This window comes from Morone saxatilis, unplaced genomic scaffold (genome assembly GCF_004916995.1).
Source record: "Morone saxatilis isolate NCDOM2014 unplaced genomic scaffold, NCSU_SB_2.0 Contig17, whole genome shotgun sequence".
Classification (NCBI taxonomy): Eukaryota; Metazoa; Chordata; class Actinopteri; family Moronidae; genus Morone; species Morone saxatilis.
In genome coordinates, this window is record NW_023339729.1 from 20,004,778 (window position 1) to 20,019,353 (window position 14,576).

Sequence of the window (14,576 nt, forward strand, 5' to 3'; positions counted from 1 at the left end):
GCCAGTAAATCACGAGCGTTAGTGTTTAGAGATACATGACATTGTAGACCGAATACCAACGTACGCTACTATCTCCAGCAGGTGTATTGTTCACGCGGTGAGCTGAAGTTGGACCTGATTACAGATGCATCCTCTATGCTCTTACGTATTGGCCTCCACCGACATATACAGTAACCAGTCGTAAATTTTCTAACACAGTTTGCCATGAGATGTACACTCAATGCAATTCCAATGTGCTATATAACCCAACCAGGGCGAAATATGCATCAGTCCTAAAAGGTACAGAGATGAGTTGGCACGATAAGGAGAATCAAAGGCTGGAAAGTTGACTAAATCATTGCATCAGTTATATTTTAGTATGCTTGGGTCGATACCATTGATTCAGCCTAAGCACCAGCCCAGAAAGCCAACAAGGACAGTCTCCAAGCTTTTCTCTCTAACATCTCTCCCTTCTCCTCTCCTCAAACACACACCACACAACACACACACACACCAGGAGAGAGAGAGAGAGAGAAAGTGATGCAATTGGCTTCTGGTTTAGGCTTAATGATATGGACCCAAATCAAAATAACTGATGCAAGATTTAGTCAACTTCCAGCCTTGATTTCTTGTGGACACTAGATCCTTTGATTGTTTTCCCTGGTGGGTTATAGCATTGGATTCATGTAGTGTACATCTCAGCAAAACTGTGTTAAAAACATTTACTGACTGTTCTGTATGTGTGGAGGCAAGACTTAAGAGCAAGGAGCTCTACAGCCAACTTCAGCTCCACCGGTGAACAATAACTCTGGTTTATTTGGTATTCGTCTATCCAAAACGTATTCCTGCTGGTGCTTATATGCACATTTCCTGTGTGATACTCTTCAGACTGAAAATTAATCTATGTATCGCTGGTTGACACGACAAAACGAAAATGTTTTTGCTTCAATTTCAGACTGCCCTGATTAGAGATGTGCTGCTGCCTGGAGAATGGGACGTGTGTGTCACATCCTACGAGATGCTCATCATTGAAAAGGCAGTGTTCAAGAAGTTCAACTGGAGATACCTAGTCATTGACGAAGCCCACAGGATCAAGAATGAGAAATCAAAGGTCAGGCAGCCACTGAAATGCAATAAATGTTTACAAATGTCAGAACCCGGTTTTACAAGATTTCCTAAAGAAGCAAAATGCCCTTTTCTTTCCCACAGCTATCAGAAATTGTGCGAGAATTTAAGACCACCAACCGTCTGTTGCTGACTGGAACACCCCTGCAGAACAACCTTCACGAGCTGTGGGCTCTGCTCAACTTCTTGCTGCCTGATGTCTTTAACTCAGCAGAGGTAAGAATCGGCTAGAAATGCACAAGAACAACAGGCTGTTTCACTAGAAAGTGTTCAGTTGTAGTGATGTGGTTCTAGTCTGCTATTCAGAGTGAAAATTTGTATTCTGGTACTAATAATTATTATTATTATTATTATTATTTTCCCTCCAAAAGGACTTTGATTCCTGGTTTGACACAAACAACTGCTTGGGTGATCAGAAGTTGGTGGAACGTCTTCACACTGTAAGTATTAAATGTGCCTCGTGTCAACTTCCAACTAATCTCTGTACATTTTAAGGCGTGTGCACTCTTTTGACCTGGCTTTTTTCTTTGTGTGTGTGTGTGTTTGTGTGTGTGTGTGTGTAGGTTCTGCGTCCCTTCTTGCTTCGTCGTATAAAAGCCGACGTAGAGAAGACTCTGCTTCCAAAAAAAGAGATCAAGATGTATGTGGGCCTGAGTAAGATGCAGCGAGAGTGGTAAGCATCCTCAGTAAAAAAAATGTTCCGCACAGCTTGAAATAACCTGGATACTGATGTTAAATTGCTGTACACTTGTATGTAATATCAACTAATGCCACAACCCTTCAGGTACACAAAGATCCTGATGAAGGACATTGACATTCTGAACTCGGCGGGTAAGATGGACAAGATGCGTCTGCTGAACGTTCTCATGCAGCTGAGGAAATGCTGCAACCACCCGTACCTATTCGACGGGGCCGAGCCTGGTCCCCCCTACACAACCGACCTCCACCTGGTGGTAAACAGTGGCAAGATGGTGGTGCTGGACAAGCTCCTACCTAAGATGAAGAAGCAGGGTATGCAGACGGCCATGCTGTAATTGCACGAGAATGTATTGTTGTCGTCTTTCGGTATTGTATTTCTGCTGCAGAATAGAATATTAAGATACTGTCTAACAGAACAGCACGCGTTTATCATCCATAAGACGTGGAAGAAGTACTCCGATTTCTTATTGAGTATAAGTACCAATACAACAATCTTAAAATGCTCCATTCCACATACATTCATTCAGATCCCTGCTTCAGTAAAATAAAATAGTAAAGATATATAATAGTACTAGTTCTGCAGTGAAATGTCTCCTGTGAATGATACTACATATTATTGTATATGACATTATTATAGGATTGTTACAACAGGCTGAGGTAGAGCTACTTTCAACTATTACACGGGGGTCGTGAGATTATTAATGGAGTAGGAAAGAAGAAGAAACTAAGTTGTGCTTTCAATTTAGAAGGGGAATTACTCCATTGATTTGCTCACAACTCCGATTACACACATCATTTTTGTGAGTCACAAGACAAAAAGCGTTGAAACCACTGGTGTAATCGAAACGGTGTTTCTTAATTTGAAAGTTACTACATCTGTCAAATAAATGTAGCAGAGTAAAAAGTAAAGTATGGGCCTCTGAAATGTAGCGAAGTAAAAGAGTGAGGTGGCATAAAATAGGACTTATAATAAGCACAGCACTCCGTTAATGTCATTAAACCAACTGTTATCAAACATAAGTGTTAGACTAATCTTTTACACATCAGATCAGACAGAATGGAGGGAACACATTTGTAATACAAATAGTGTTGTTTTTTATAGACTTTTTATAGATTTCCTTCACTAATGCTGCCGTCTTTCTTTACAGGTTCTCGTGTGCTCATCTTCAGTCAGATGACCAGGGTGCTGGACATCTTGGAGGACTACTGCATGTGGAGGAACTACGGCTACTGTCGCCTGGATGGCCAGACGCCGCACGAGGAGAGACAGGTGTGCTGCTTGCATCTTGTGTGAGAAGATGTCATGTGAGAGGAAACCATAAAAAGAGTTAAGTATCAGTATCATGCATGTTTGTGTGTTTTCAGATCTCTATCAACGCATACAATGAGCCCAACAGCGCCAAGTTCATCTTCATGTTGAGCACCAGGGCTGGAGGACTGGGTATCAACCTGGCTACAGCGGATGTGGTCATCCTGTACGACTCCGACTGGAACCCTCAAGTCGACCTTCAAGCCATGGTTAGTACTCAGACCCAACTGCACGTCCCTTATTCAGTAGTAAAGCTTTATAGGCTCTGATCGTTTATATACCTAAATATGAGCGTGGGTGCTGTATAACTTTGAGGGGACTTGACCAGTTTTATCTTTTTATTTCAGGACCGAGCTCACAGGATTGGTCAGCAGAAGCAGGTACGCGTCTTTCGTTTCATCACTGAAAACACAGTGGAGGAGAGGATTGTGGAGAGGGCCGAGATGAAACTGCGCCTGGACTCCATTGTCATCCAGCAAGGTAATTCATCTTTCCTGTCTCATTAGTTGCCTTAATTCAAGTGTCAGAGCAATGAAGCAATTGGTACGTTACAGAAAATCCAAACAGGACATTGTCTGTTTGATTAACAGGAAGACTTGTGGATCCAAGCGCTAACAAGCTGGGCAAGGATGAGATGCTGTCCATCATCCGCCACGGTGCCACACACGTGTTTGCCTCCAAAGAGAGCGAGATCACGGATGATGACATTGATGAAATCCTGGAGAGAGGTGAAAGGAAGGTGAGTCTGGATGCATCAGAATGAATCTATGTACAACTTTATTCTGAATCTACTTTTTAAAATGTGCTTTAAATTAACACTGATCTTGTCAAATGCTAGACTATGGAGTTGAAGGAGAAGATGTCTTCACTGGGTGAGAGCTCTCTGAGAAACTTCACCATGGACACAGAGAACAGCAGTGTGTACACATTTGAAGGAGAAGATTACAGAGAGAAGAAAAAGGTAAAAAAAAAAAAAGTAACAGTCTTTAATTGCCTTATTTCAACAACATGAACCTTTGAATCTTTACCTTGTTTCTACTCCTTGTCTCTTCATTCAGGTCATTACCAACTGGATCGAGCCACCCAAGAGAGAAAGGAAAGCCAATTACGCTGTGGATGCCTACTTCAGAGAAGCTCTGCGAGTCAGTGAGCCCAAAGCACCCAAGGTAGGGACGGATCACTCTGTAATCACCCTCAGGATGTAAGACAGAAACGCAGCAGAATGTGTAATCACAACGTTCTTATGAAGGATGACGTGTTATCCTGCTTTTTGGCATAACGTTTGTTTGTTTGACTCCCTTTCCCAGGCTCCTCGTCCCCCAAAGCAGCCAAATGTACAGGACTTCCAGTTCTTCCCTCCACGTCTTTTTGAGCTTCTAGAAAAGGAAATTCTGTTCTACAGAAAGACCATAGGCTACAAGGTACAAAGATGTCTTTCAAATGAGAAATAAATGATGTGTCCTAATTTAGTTGGCGTCAGTCTTTTTAGAATTGTTAGAATAAGTCGACATGTGGCTGTCTCCTCAGGTACCCCGTAATCCAGACATGCCAAACTCGGCCCAGCTCCAGAAAGAGGAGCAGAGTAAGATTGATGAGGCTGAGGCTCTCACGGAGGAGGAGCTGGAGGAGAAGGAGAACTTGCTGCAACAGGTACTGATTATTCTCACTAAATACAATCAATTCATGGCGTGTACGCAGCAAGTCAGAATGAGACGTTGGATGGATCTAGATTGTGCACGTTTTAATCAGCTGTACCGTCATTGCAGGGATTTACTATCTGGAACAAACGTGACTTCAACCAGTTCATCAAAGCCAACGAGAAGTGGGGAAGAGATGATATCGAGAACATTGCCAGAGAGGTTGAGGGGAAAACTCCTGAGGAAGTCATGGAGTATTCTGGTACTGATTCGTTTTTATTGTTCCTCTATTCGATAGGCAAGATCAAACGTTGGTCTCCCGTATATATTTAGTGAATTAATGTGTGTTTGTTCCTCCAGCTGTATTCTGGGAGCGCTGTAATGAGCTGCAGGATATCGAGAAGATCATGGCCCAGATAGAGAGAGGAGAGGCCAGGATCCAGAGAAGGATTAGCATAAAGAAAGCACTGGACTCAAAGGTAGCTGACTGTCAGCCATTTGGCTGTTCATTTCTTGTTTATGCCACCTAATAAGCTTTATCTCATTAAGCCTTGTGTTAAACACTTAAAATCTGGCTCTGATTCTTTAATTATCTCTTGATTACATTATCTCCTCTTCCTGATTAATTAGCGGCCCCTCAATATGTTTCTCATCTCCTTTCCCCAGATTGGTCGCTACAAGGCTCCCTTCCATCAGCTCCGTATCTCCTATGGCACCAACAAAGGCAAGAACTACACAGAGGAGGAGGACCGCTTCCTTATCTGTATGCTTCACAAGCTGGGCTTCGACAAGGAGAGCGTGTACGACGAGCTGCGTCAGTGCATCCGCAACTCCCCTCAGTTCCGCTTCGACTGGTTCCTCAAATCCAGGACTGCAATGGTAAATTTAGCCTTCTTTGTACCATTTCTCCTGCTTTTATCTTGTTTAAAAAATTGAAATCATGTTTGATGATGTGTGTGTGTGTGTGTAGGAGCTGCAGAGGCGATGTAACACCTTGATCACACTGATAGAGAGAGAGAACATGGAGCTGGAGGAGAGGGAGAAGGCTGAGAAAAAGAAACGGGGCCCAAAGTCTGGATCAGTAAGTTACAAATCGATCTTGTGTTAAAGCAACTTGTTTACTGATGCTAATTGAGTTGTTCAAATTCAAGACATTTGTCATGGGCTAGATATTGTTTGAATTTTATCCATACCAGTGCTGATATGATTAGAGAGTTTCCGAATTGTGTTATTTTATTTTACATTGTGAAATAAAAACATGTTTTTCTACAAAAAAAAATATTTTCAAAGTTAGCAAATTATAGTACAAATTTGACCAGGAGTTCAATTCAACTCTTTGTACTGATACTGACGCATGTTCTGAAAGTACAAATAAGTATTGAGGGTTTGCTGCTCAGCTCCTGTCTAACTGTTGGGAAGTTTTTCCTAATCATTTTCTTCTCTTACCTAGGCCCAGAAACGGAAGTCAGAGGGAACCGCAGATGGCCGTGGACGCAGGAAAAAGCTCAAGTTGTGAAGCTGTTCGTAACTTGAATCCTCCATGTCAGAATTCAAGAGCAGCAGCCAGCTCTGGTATCTTTAGTCCTAGTGTCTGTGTTTGTTTTGCAGGCTGTGATAATGTACTGTGTAAAACCCTCTGATGGACTGATCTCGTGGTAATAGGTTTTAGGAGGTGCTCCTTTACAAGCCTGCCTTGTTGTCACTTACCTATACACTGCAGCTGTGCTGGCTTAGTTTTTCTTTGCTAGTCCCTCTTTTTTTTTCTTTTCTTTTTTTTTTTACTAGTACTAAGTTGAGATAAATGTATTTATGCCTGTTGGTTGTACCACATTCCATTGCTTGAAACAAAATGTACCCTTCCCTTGTTATTTTTAAGAAAACATTTGTTCTTTTATCTTCCTATGTGAAGTAGAAAATGTCTTTTTGAACATCACAAATAAACTTTCACCTTTTTTTTAAAAAAAAATGTGTGCACTCTGGTAATTAAGACGCTGATTCAAAAAAGGACATTTATATTTGGCAGTTGAAGTGTACATACATCCAAACTTGAAATTGACACAAAATTAATAAGCCATAAACGTTTACTAACAATTGGCACATTAAAATATACTGTCACCTGTAGAAGAATAATTATACCTTTTATGCTGCACTTGTTTTGTTTTTTTCAGGACTTGATCAACAAACAAGAAAGACGTATAGTTCTTAATTTTTCAAGTTTCTCCAGGGTGTAATAATACATTTTTTTCATAGTCCTACATTGTTATGTACACAGATAGTTTTGCATCTGATTTCAGCCACATTGACCGGAAAAAATGTAAAAACAAAAAAAGAAAGAAAGCAAATTTCTGAATTCTCAAAAGACTAAACTGACATTTACAATCCCTTTCAATGACACCATATTGGTATTGTTACTCAGTAATGGGCAGGTATACTGCAGGCTTTGTAAAACAAGCAGTGAAATATCAATACTAAAAAATCATCACATTATCATTCATTAAGGTCAGCTTGAACTAACATTCAGTCCGTTTTGCTCTACTCTCCACAAAACAAAATAATGAACAGAGTGAATTACAATAATAAAAAACTTGGTAAACTATTTTTTTTTTTAAAGGAGGAACATAGAAAATTATTTGCTTTAAACAAGATTGCCTTTTACTTGTGAAATAATTGCGTTTACTAAATTGGGATTTTCATGCATTTGCAAACCTTGGATAAAGCGGGATATTTTACAACTCGCATTGTGAGGGGCTTTAACGTACATCCATGATTCCAAATAGGCTCCAAAAAAAAAGCAGAAACCTACATTACATAACAGCAAGAACTAACCATGACCAGAGATCAATAAGCCTTTGAAAACTCTGGTGCATTCTCTGCATATAGGCCCCAAGCACTGAAATAGTGCGCTGTCCACAGGTTGTACTGGGCTCTGTTCAGTGCTACAAGAGTTGGGCTTTGAAGGCACAATGGTGGAGGAGACTATCATAGTCTTTTCAATAGGGGTCAGGTTTTTGAGGGGGGGGTGGGGTCCACATCTAGACCTCAGAGTTGTCTGAGCTGCTCCACATGCTCCCCGGACCTTGGCTGTAGCCATTGTAGGCAGAAGACGATGAGGTGGTGTAAGGAGGGAACTGGGTCTTCTTTTCCCTCTTCTTGCGCCGCAGCAGCAGAATAACAATGGTGGCGATGAGGCAGACGAGGAGGATCAGACCTGCGAGGCCCACTAGCATGGGTATGGTGGAGCTGTCAGCGGGCTCTCTACCAGAACTCTCCAGCAGGGGGCGCTCCAGGAGAGCCTCACGGTTAGGGGACCAGGGCTGGCGCTGGCTGACCACCATGCGGTCTGCTCGGTCCAGAGCGATGTGCTGGATGTTGGTGCCCCGGTTGTTGTCGACACCTATGTCTTGGGTCAAAGCAGGGTTTGAGAAAGCAGGGGCGGCCCGGCGGTGGCGGTGGGTGGCCATGTTGGAGGTCTCTGGCTGCTCAACAGAGTACATGCTGTGATGCAGGTACTCCACACTGCGCTTGCCAATGTTGCGGTTGGCATTTTCTCGGGAGCGGACTGTGTAAATAGTGTGGATGAACCATTCTCGACCGGCAGCCACCTGCAGAAGAAAAACACCGTTCCTTACTTATGTTTGTGTTTATGCAATACATGAATATACTGTATTTTGAGAATCCTACCGACCTGGAAAAGTGGAGATGAGGAGAGTGTGAAGCCGTCTGAACCTGGTTGTCTGACCAAAGGCAGCGCTCCAGGTGTGTCTTGAGCTAGTGTGGCCTTAAAAGCAACATCACCAAATGCTGAAGCTTGAGTCTCTGGCTGGGCCTTGTCCTGCAAAAAAACACACAAAAATCAGAAATGATCTTGACTACTTTGGTTACCTCAACCCACAGGTTGTCACAGTATTGTCCTTGTGGATTCACTGCTTCTTACCAGGATCTTGAATCTGTAAAGCAGAGAGAGGGCATCTGCCAGGCAGCCATACTCCTTGTTAGTGGGGTTGTACTTTGGAACGTAGCCATCTGCTCCAGTGCAGAGGAAGACTTTCTCAATGCTGCAGAAGAAGGAGTCACCCAAGTTCTGGACTGGGTCCACCATCACACGGCCATAAATAGTGGATCCTAAAGCAAAGAACAGATGAAATGGAAAGTTGGACTCCAGCATTAGATTCTCAGAGGGTTAATGTAATGTTTGCTAAAATCCACTGGGTGGCAGTGTTGTAGTACCATCTGAAAAAGCAGCGTCAGTCCCTTCTCCGAAGCCCATGGAGCCATCAGACAACCACAACTCCTTCTTGGACAGCAGGAACATTTGAGTGTTGAGGCTAAACTCAGCTGCAACTGGGTCGCTTACCTAGAGCACATAGTGAGGGTTACCATACACAGAACAAGATTCTAGTGTTGTGGCAGATATGGGAAAAAAAGTATCCGTCTTAACAAATAATTTTGTACTAAATGTTTCTACCATTAGGGAGACATAATGACATGAATTTGATATCAAATAGTAGGGTAGAGTATCATACATAACACCTGTGTTTACCCTACTATTTAATGTTAAAATGGCTTCTCTGAAAAAGGTCTGTTGTTAAGATGGCCATTTTGCAGTGTCATCTGTATTCTGGCTTTGGACCTGACAGTTGTGACCCCAGAACTAAATAATACCAGGGGATTTTTTCAGGATATCAGGTCTAACCTGCTGGAAGCGAATGTCCATGTCAAACGTGAGTGGCTCTCTTGGGTGGCACACAGGAGGGATGCTGAACTCCCCGTTGGGTGATGCAATGCAGGGGATCATCTTTACTGTGTAGGTCCCAGAGTAGTCTCGCACCTAGAGGTCACACAGAACCACAGAAACAATGTTAAGTTTAAGAGGTTTATGATCATTTCACCACAGTTTGCAAGGTTTGATTGCGTATCGACTCACAGCAAAATCTGAGACAAAACTCCACTGCTGCATGGGCTGGTTGTAAGTCGGCTCAGTCCTGACCAGGGCAAGAGTGAATGTCAGCCCAGGGTGGTCAGCACACATCACCATGGATGACAAGCTGGTTCCTGAAAAACAAACGTGTGTACAGTCATAAATCTTTTAAGCTGCATTGGAACCAGCAACAGTTACTGCTTCTGCTTCTGACTGTAAACGCTGCAGGGTCATTTTGACATTTGCTGAAATGACCTCTGGCACTTTTACACAGGAAGGACCCCTAATGTGGAACTCCAGAAATAGATGAAGAGAGGACTTGGGCCACAGGGTAATCCAATAGGAGGTCGCTGTATAGAATGACCACATTAGATGGATTTAGTGGATGTGTGTGTGTCCGTGGGCGCCACTCTTACCTGGATGAGACATAACAAACTGTCCCCTGTAGCGAGCTTCAGTCTTGAAGTTGACCACCAGACGTCCCTCCTCATTTATACGCATACTGGTTGGGTACATGGCTCCTATGAGAACAGAGGTCAAAGTTTTACAGTGTTTTACAAATGAGCAGCAGGAAGCAGCACTGGTCTGAGAACATACCCTGTAGCTCAGCCTCAGGTGGGCTGCCAATGCCATCCTGCCACAGAATAGCTGTATCATACACAAAGGTGAGTTTGAGCTCTGACAGCAGGTCAAAGTGCTGCCAGCCTCCCACAGCCACTGGAGAGTGGAAAACGTAGGACACATACAGAGGAACACGCAGGGTGACGTAGGACTGGACCAGGTTCAGCACCTGAATAAGAGATAAATAAAGCATTGTCAATGATAATGTAGTAAGTATCTTTAAGTTTAAAAGTCTGGTCACACCAGAAAGTGGCACAGTGAAATGAATCTGCACATCTTCACAATATAAGTGGTTCTACAAGCTTGGTGACTACATGCAGGGCTAGCTGGAAAACTACTGCTGCTGGTGAGCAAACCAACAACAAGAACATACTTAGCACTATCAGTCAAATTTTGTTCACTGAGCTTCTTTCTTTTTCTCTGTACTGGGCCATTTCAGTCCCCCAATTTTATTGATTGTTCATCATTTAAATTTAAAAAAGGGTTTTTGAACAGGGGGTAAAGCTTTCTATTCTAAAAGATAAACTTGCACAATAAACTTGTCTCTAATAAGCTACAATAGCATTTTCGACTCTCACTGTCAAGACAGTTGACATTGGTGGAAAGAGTGAGCATAATAATAATAATGGGTTGACCAGGCTTTAGAATGTTATATTCGCTGTAGTTTTTGCCTTTATGGGTGTCCTACCTGTCCATCGGTACCTATGGAGCCTCCACAGTCATTCAGCAGCTCTGACATGTCGTAGTAGCTGGTGAACTCCCAGAGACAAGCCTCTAAGTTAAGGTTCCTGTAAAATCGCAGAGAGTTGGTTGAGCGCATGATCGTGCTGTACTGGTAGGGTGAAGTCTCGCCAATGATTTCAGGGTTCTTTGTTGCATCAGTGATGAAGCCATGGCCAGTTTGGATCTCATTGAAGTCTAGCAAGTTGGAGCAGCGATGGTTGCCAACACGTGTGCCATCTGGGCTCAGGGTGAGCTCAAAGTTGGACAGAGCTCTTGTGGAGATCACTGGCAGCATGCCTGTTGAGAGTGAAAAGCTTGTTAAATTTCTGGGCATTTGTCTAGATTACGAAACAGTTGGGACTATGTATCAACAGTTGCAACAAAATTTTATTGCTCACCATCCATGTGAGGCATGTTGACAGTGAGTTTAATGAGGTTGGGGAAGTCTGGGTCATCTGGACCAGTGTACCGGATCTTAGCGGAGAAAGGTTCAGCTCCAACAGTGCCTGAGACCCGAGGCTGACACATACCTGCAAAGAATTAAAAATCAATTAAACCAATGAACTCTATATCGTGCATACATTTGCATCTGTCCCATCAGTCCTTCGCTCACCCTCATCCTTGCTGATCACAACAATGGGGCTGGACAGCTCCAAGCCGGCATCTCCATTGGCATTGAAGGCTCTTGCTGCACATTGAACCCTTGAGCCAGCCTGGAAGTAGATCGAATCCAAAGTGATGGACTTGGTGTTGGTGAAGAAAGTATTAGTGTCCACCTCCCTCATGGGGCTGGTCACTCCATCTGACCCAGTGGGGGCGCTGACCAGCCAGCGATATTGAGTGAGAGTGTCGTTGATGTTCTCCGCAGAGCAGATGGAACCGGTTTTGTCAAAGTCATGGTACTTAGGGTTGCAAGCCTACAAGAGATGACAAGACAGATGGCAGATGAGAAAAAAATTAAAGAAATCTGGAGGTGTGGGTGGCTATCAAAAACAGTAGAAGTATTACACTCACCGTCACACACACAACAGGGTATCCATTGGGCGGGTGGGGCTTTTCTTTAGTTTTAGCTGTGTCATCATACATGAGCAAGGAAACCACCGTGGGCACAGCTGGGAAGGTAACATCTGCCACACTGTCCATCTCCTCAATGTACACAATGGCCTTGTTCATCTAGCAAGAAGAGGAAAGGCAACGTGAGCTGGATTTCGACTTTAAAAACTGACAGACAGTTATGCATAATGGACTTATTAGATTCTGATGCTGATACTGTTACCATGTAGCAACTTATAAAGCACTTTTACAGAGAAAACTCCCAAACCGATGTTGGTGAGGTGTAGATGCAAAATCATTTTGGGATGTCTTGGTTCAATACAAACATATAAGTATTATAACAGCCTTTTCACAATTCCTCCCACATATTTCATTCTACCTTCACATGAGCTTCACATGCCTGATGTAGAGTATATGAGTACAATGTCCCAGTTCTGTTTATAGGTTTGTCTACTGTTTGGCTCTGCTGGGACATTCCCCCTCAGCATTTCATTCCAGAGGGAAAAGCTTTTTATAAGACTGTGGTTCAGGCGCGCTGACAGCAATGGCAGCTGTTGCGTGACTATTTTAACACAGGCTGAAATGACAGGTCGCATGCTCACGTGTGTAGATATGCAGCACTGTACGTGTGCACATACAGGACTTGCTGCTGGTTTATATTTGTGTGTTTGTATATGTGCCATGTGGCCTTTGTGTCACCTGTACTTCAGCCACCATGTTGTCATCAGGCTTCATGTGTACAATGAAGGCCTCTCTCATCTCCCTCTGACCATCATACAGGATCTCAATCTCCACAAAGTGTTCCTTCTCACCCTCCTTGAACTCAACATCTTAGACACAGAGACAGTGAAGAGAACAATGATCAAAAACATATCTCCAACATATATACGCTGTGCAAGCTACTGTGCCACTAAACCAGGTTCTTACCCTCTGACAATGGGTTGTAGTCCTCTCCGGATGTTGCAGAGCCGTCCTTGGTGTGCACTCTCACCACTGAGACCTTTGAGGTGTCTCCAACACGCAGGATAGGAATCTTCACTATAGCCAAGTCACCTTTGACCTGAGGTTCACGTACACTGTACTTGATCTCGGAGAAACGGATGATGGGCTCTAGAACAGGAAGAAAATAATTACACATGAGCCAAATCACCATAGTTTTTTCACAGCGTTATAAAAGAAATGTTACTTGTGGACCGTTGTTGGCAATTCCATCTTTTCAGAAGCAGTAAAATACTTAACTTAGTCAGATTCTATACAGTTTCTATGATGCATAGATGAAAAATGAATTTGCACTTAACTGCAGCAACATACTGCTTCATATTTGCTGCCTGTCAAAACTCTTATTGGCAGTTAGAAGATAAGTGCTTTGCTTAAGAGCATCTCAGCAGTAGTTTTTAAGTGAGGTTAGACCTCTCCATTCACATTTTTTGTGTTGTCATTAAGATAAAAAGTAAAGTACATACTGTCTTTCCCGTCTGTAACTGTGACCAGTGCCTCCTTCTGCTCCCCGATAGAAGCTCCATATGGAGACTTGCTCTTGGGCGTTCCCAGGACAAGGCGGAACTCTTCGTCCTCTTCATGGACGGAGTCATCCATCAGGCTGACCACACACGGCTTCTCAGTTTCACCTGGAGAAAAATGGTTGATATATTCAGATAAGTGCTGCAGGATATAGAGGAATAGGGAGATTAGAAGGGAGCGGGAGGTCTCACCTGGTAGGAAAGTGATGACTGATGCGTCAGTATTGGGTCTTTCACTGTAGTCCATCATGACCTGAGCAGAACCTTGGCGTGTGTAACAGCGCACCGTGGACCTGATGTTAATGTCTCCACTGCGGTACACTATGGCTGTTACCTCCCCGTCAGACTCATCCACCTTGTAGCTTCCTTCCTTAAACTGAACCTTCGGCACTACAAAGAAAGTAATCAACTTGTTAGGTATGAGTTTGACTGTGATTAAGTGAAGTGAAGCTTTTGTTTGTGTGCTTGACACTCACGGTCAGTGACTGTATCATTGATGGTGATGGTAGTCTTGCTTGGTTCTCCCAGCACAGCATTCATGGGCATCCGCAACACAAGGTCAAAGGTCTCAGGCCCCTCCAGCTCCGGCTGGCCCAGATCATCCAGGATGGTCACTCTAAAGGTCTGCATTGTCACTCCAGGAGCAAAGTCTAGGTTGCGGCTGATGCCGACGTAGTCAAGTCCAGCTGCCAGGTAGAGAGGAAATAATTTATTAACACTGTGAGGATAAATCACAACTAACTGCTGTCAATTCTGTCAAACTGCATATTTTACCTTCTGCAGAGACAGGATCGCTCTTCCTGGAGCGGACGGTGACAGTTGCTGTTTTGGACAGGTCAGTCCCTGTCCTCCAGACCTTCACCTCAACGTAGCCTGAACTCTCATCCGTGACATACTCAGGCTCCCCAAAATACAGCGAGGGCTCTGAAGGATTTGGGAATAATAGGAAAGCAGAAATGATTAAAGGAGGTTATGTATATATATATATATAT

General features: G+C 43.4%; 2 protein-coding genes across 2 annotated transcripts in view; one reads left to right on the forward strand and one right to left on the reverse strand.

Moving 5' to 3' along the window:
• smarca5 (SWI/SNF related, matrix associated, actin dependent regulator of chromatin, subfamily a, member 5) overlaps window positions 1-6,706 on the forward strand; it is a 9,428-nt gene extending 2,722 nt beyond the window's left edge. Inside the window, exons 7-24 of the mRNA XM_035659640.1 lie at window positions 935-1,090; window positions 1,189-1,320; window positions 1,476-1,544; window positions 1,668-1,777; window positions 1,889-2,115; window positions 2,952-3,073; window positions 3,169-3,321; window positions 3,460-3,592; window positions 3,703-3,851; window positions 3,951-4,073; window positions 4,171-4,278; window positions 4,420-4,533; window positions 4,640-4,762; window positions 4,879-5,011; window positions 5,110-5,228; window positions 5,416-5,628; window positions 5,720-5,830; window positions 6,200-6,706. Of these exons, the coding sequence (XP_035515533.1) occupies window positions 935-1,090; window positions 1,189-1,320; window positions 1,476-1,544; window positions 1,668-1,777; window positions 1,889-2,115; window positions 2,952-3,073; window positions 3,169-3,321; window positions 3,460-3,592; window positions 3,703-3,851; window positions 3,951-4,073; window positions 4,171-4,278; window positions 4,420-4,533; window positions 4,640-4,762; window positions 4,879-5,011; window positions 5,110-5,228; window positions 5,416-5,628; window positions 5,720-5,830; window positions 6,200-6,265 (2,361 nt within the window). The 3' untranslated portion in view covers window positions 6,266-6,706. The remainder of the gene's footprint in view (window positions 1-934; window positions 1,091-1,188; window positions 1,321-1,475; window positions 1,545-1,667; window positions 1,778-1,888; window positions 2,116-2,951; window positions 3,074-3,168; window positions 3,322-3,459; window positions 3,593-3,702; window positions 3,852-3,950; window positions 4,074-4,170; window positions 4,279-4,419; window positions 4,534-4,639; window positions 4,763-4,878; window positions 5,012-5,109; window positions 5,229-5,415; window positions 5,629-5,719; window positions 5,831-6,199) is intronic.
• A 38-nt stretch (window positions 6,707-6,744) lies between these two features.
• frem3 (Fras1 related extracellular matrix 3) overlaps window positions 6,745-14,576 on the reverse strand; it is a 31,360-nt gene continuing 23,528 nt past the window's right edge. The window contains exons 7-24 of the mRNA XM_035659639.1: window positions 14,359-14,508; window positions 14,061-14,270; window positions 13,777-13,974; window positions 13,528-13,692; window positions 12,992-13,174; window positions 12,764-12,894; window positions 12,026-12,184; window positions 11,625-11,928; window positions 11,410-11,541; window positions 10,977-11,308; window positions 10,265-10,457; window positions 10,084-10,188; window positions 9,674-9,801; window positions 9,443-9,577; window positions 8,977-9,103; window positions 8,684-8,871; window positions 8,435-8,581; window positions 6,745-8,351 (exon numbers count right to left, since the gene is read on the reverse strand). Coding sequence (XP_035515532.1) covers window positions 7,782-8,351; window positions 8,435-8,581; window positions 8,684-8,871; window positions 8,977-9,103; window positions 9,443-9,577; window positions 9,674-9,801; window positions 10,084-10,188; window positions 10,265-10,457; window positions 10,977-11,308; window positions 11,410-11,541; window positions 11,625-11,928; window positions 12,026-12,184; window positions 12,764-12,894; window positions 12,992-13,174; window positions 13,528-13,692; window positions 13,777-13,974; window positions 14,061-14,270; window positions 14,359-14,508 — 3,557 coding nt within the window. The 3' untranslated portion in view covers window positions 6,745-7,781. The remainder of the gene's footprint in view (window positions 8,352-8,434; window positions 8,582-8,683; window positions 8,872-8,976; window positions 9,104-9,442; window positions 9,578-9,673; window positions 9,802-10,083; window positions 10,189-10,264; window positions 10,458-10,976; window positions 11,309-11,409; window positions 11,542-11,624; window positions 11,929-12,025; window positions 12,185-12,763; window positions 12,895-12,991; window positions 13,175-13,527; window positions 13,693-13,776; window positions 13,975-14,060; window positions 14,271-14,358; window positions 14,509-14,576) is intronic.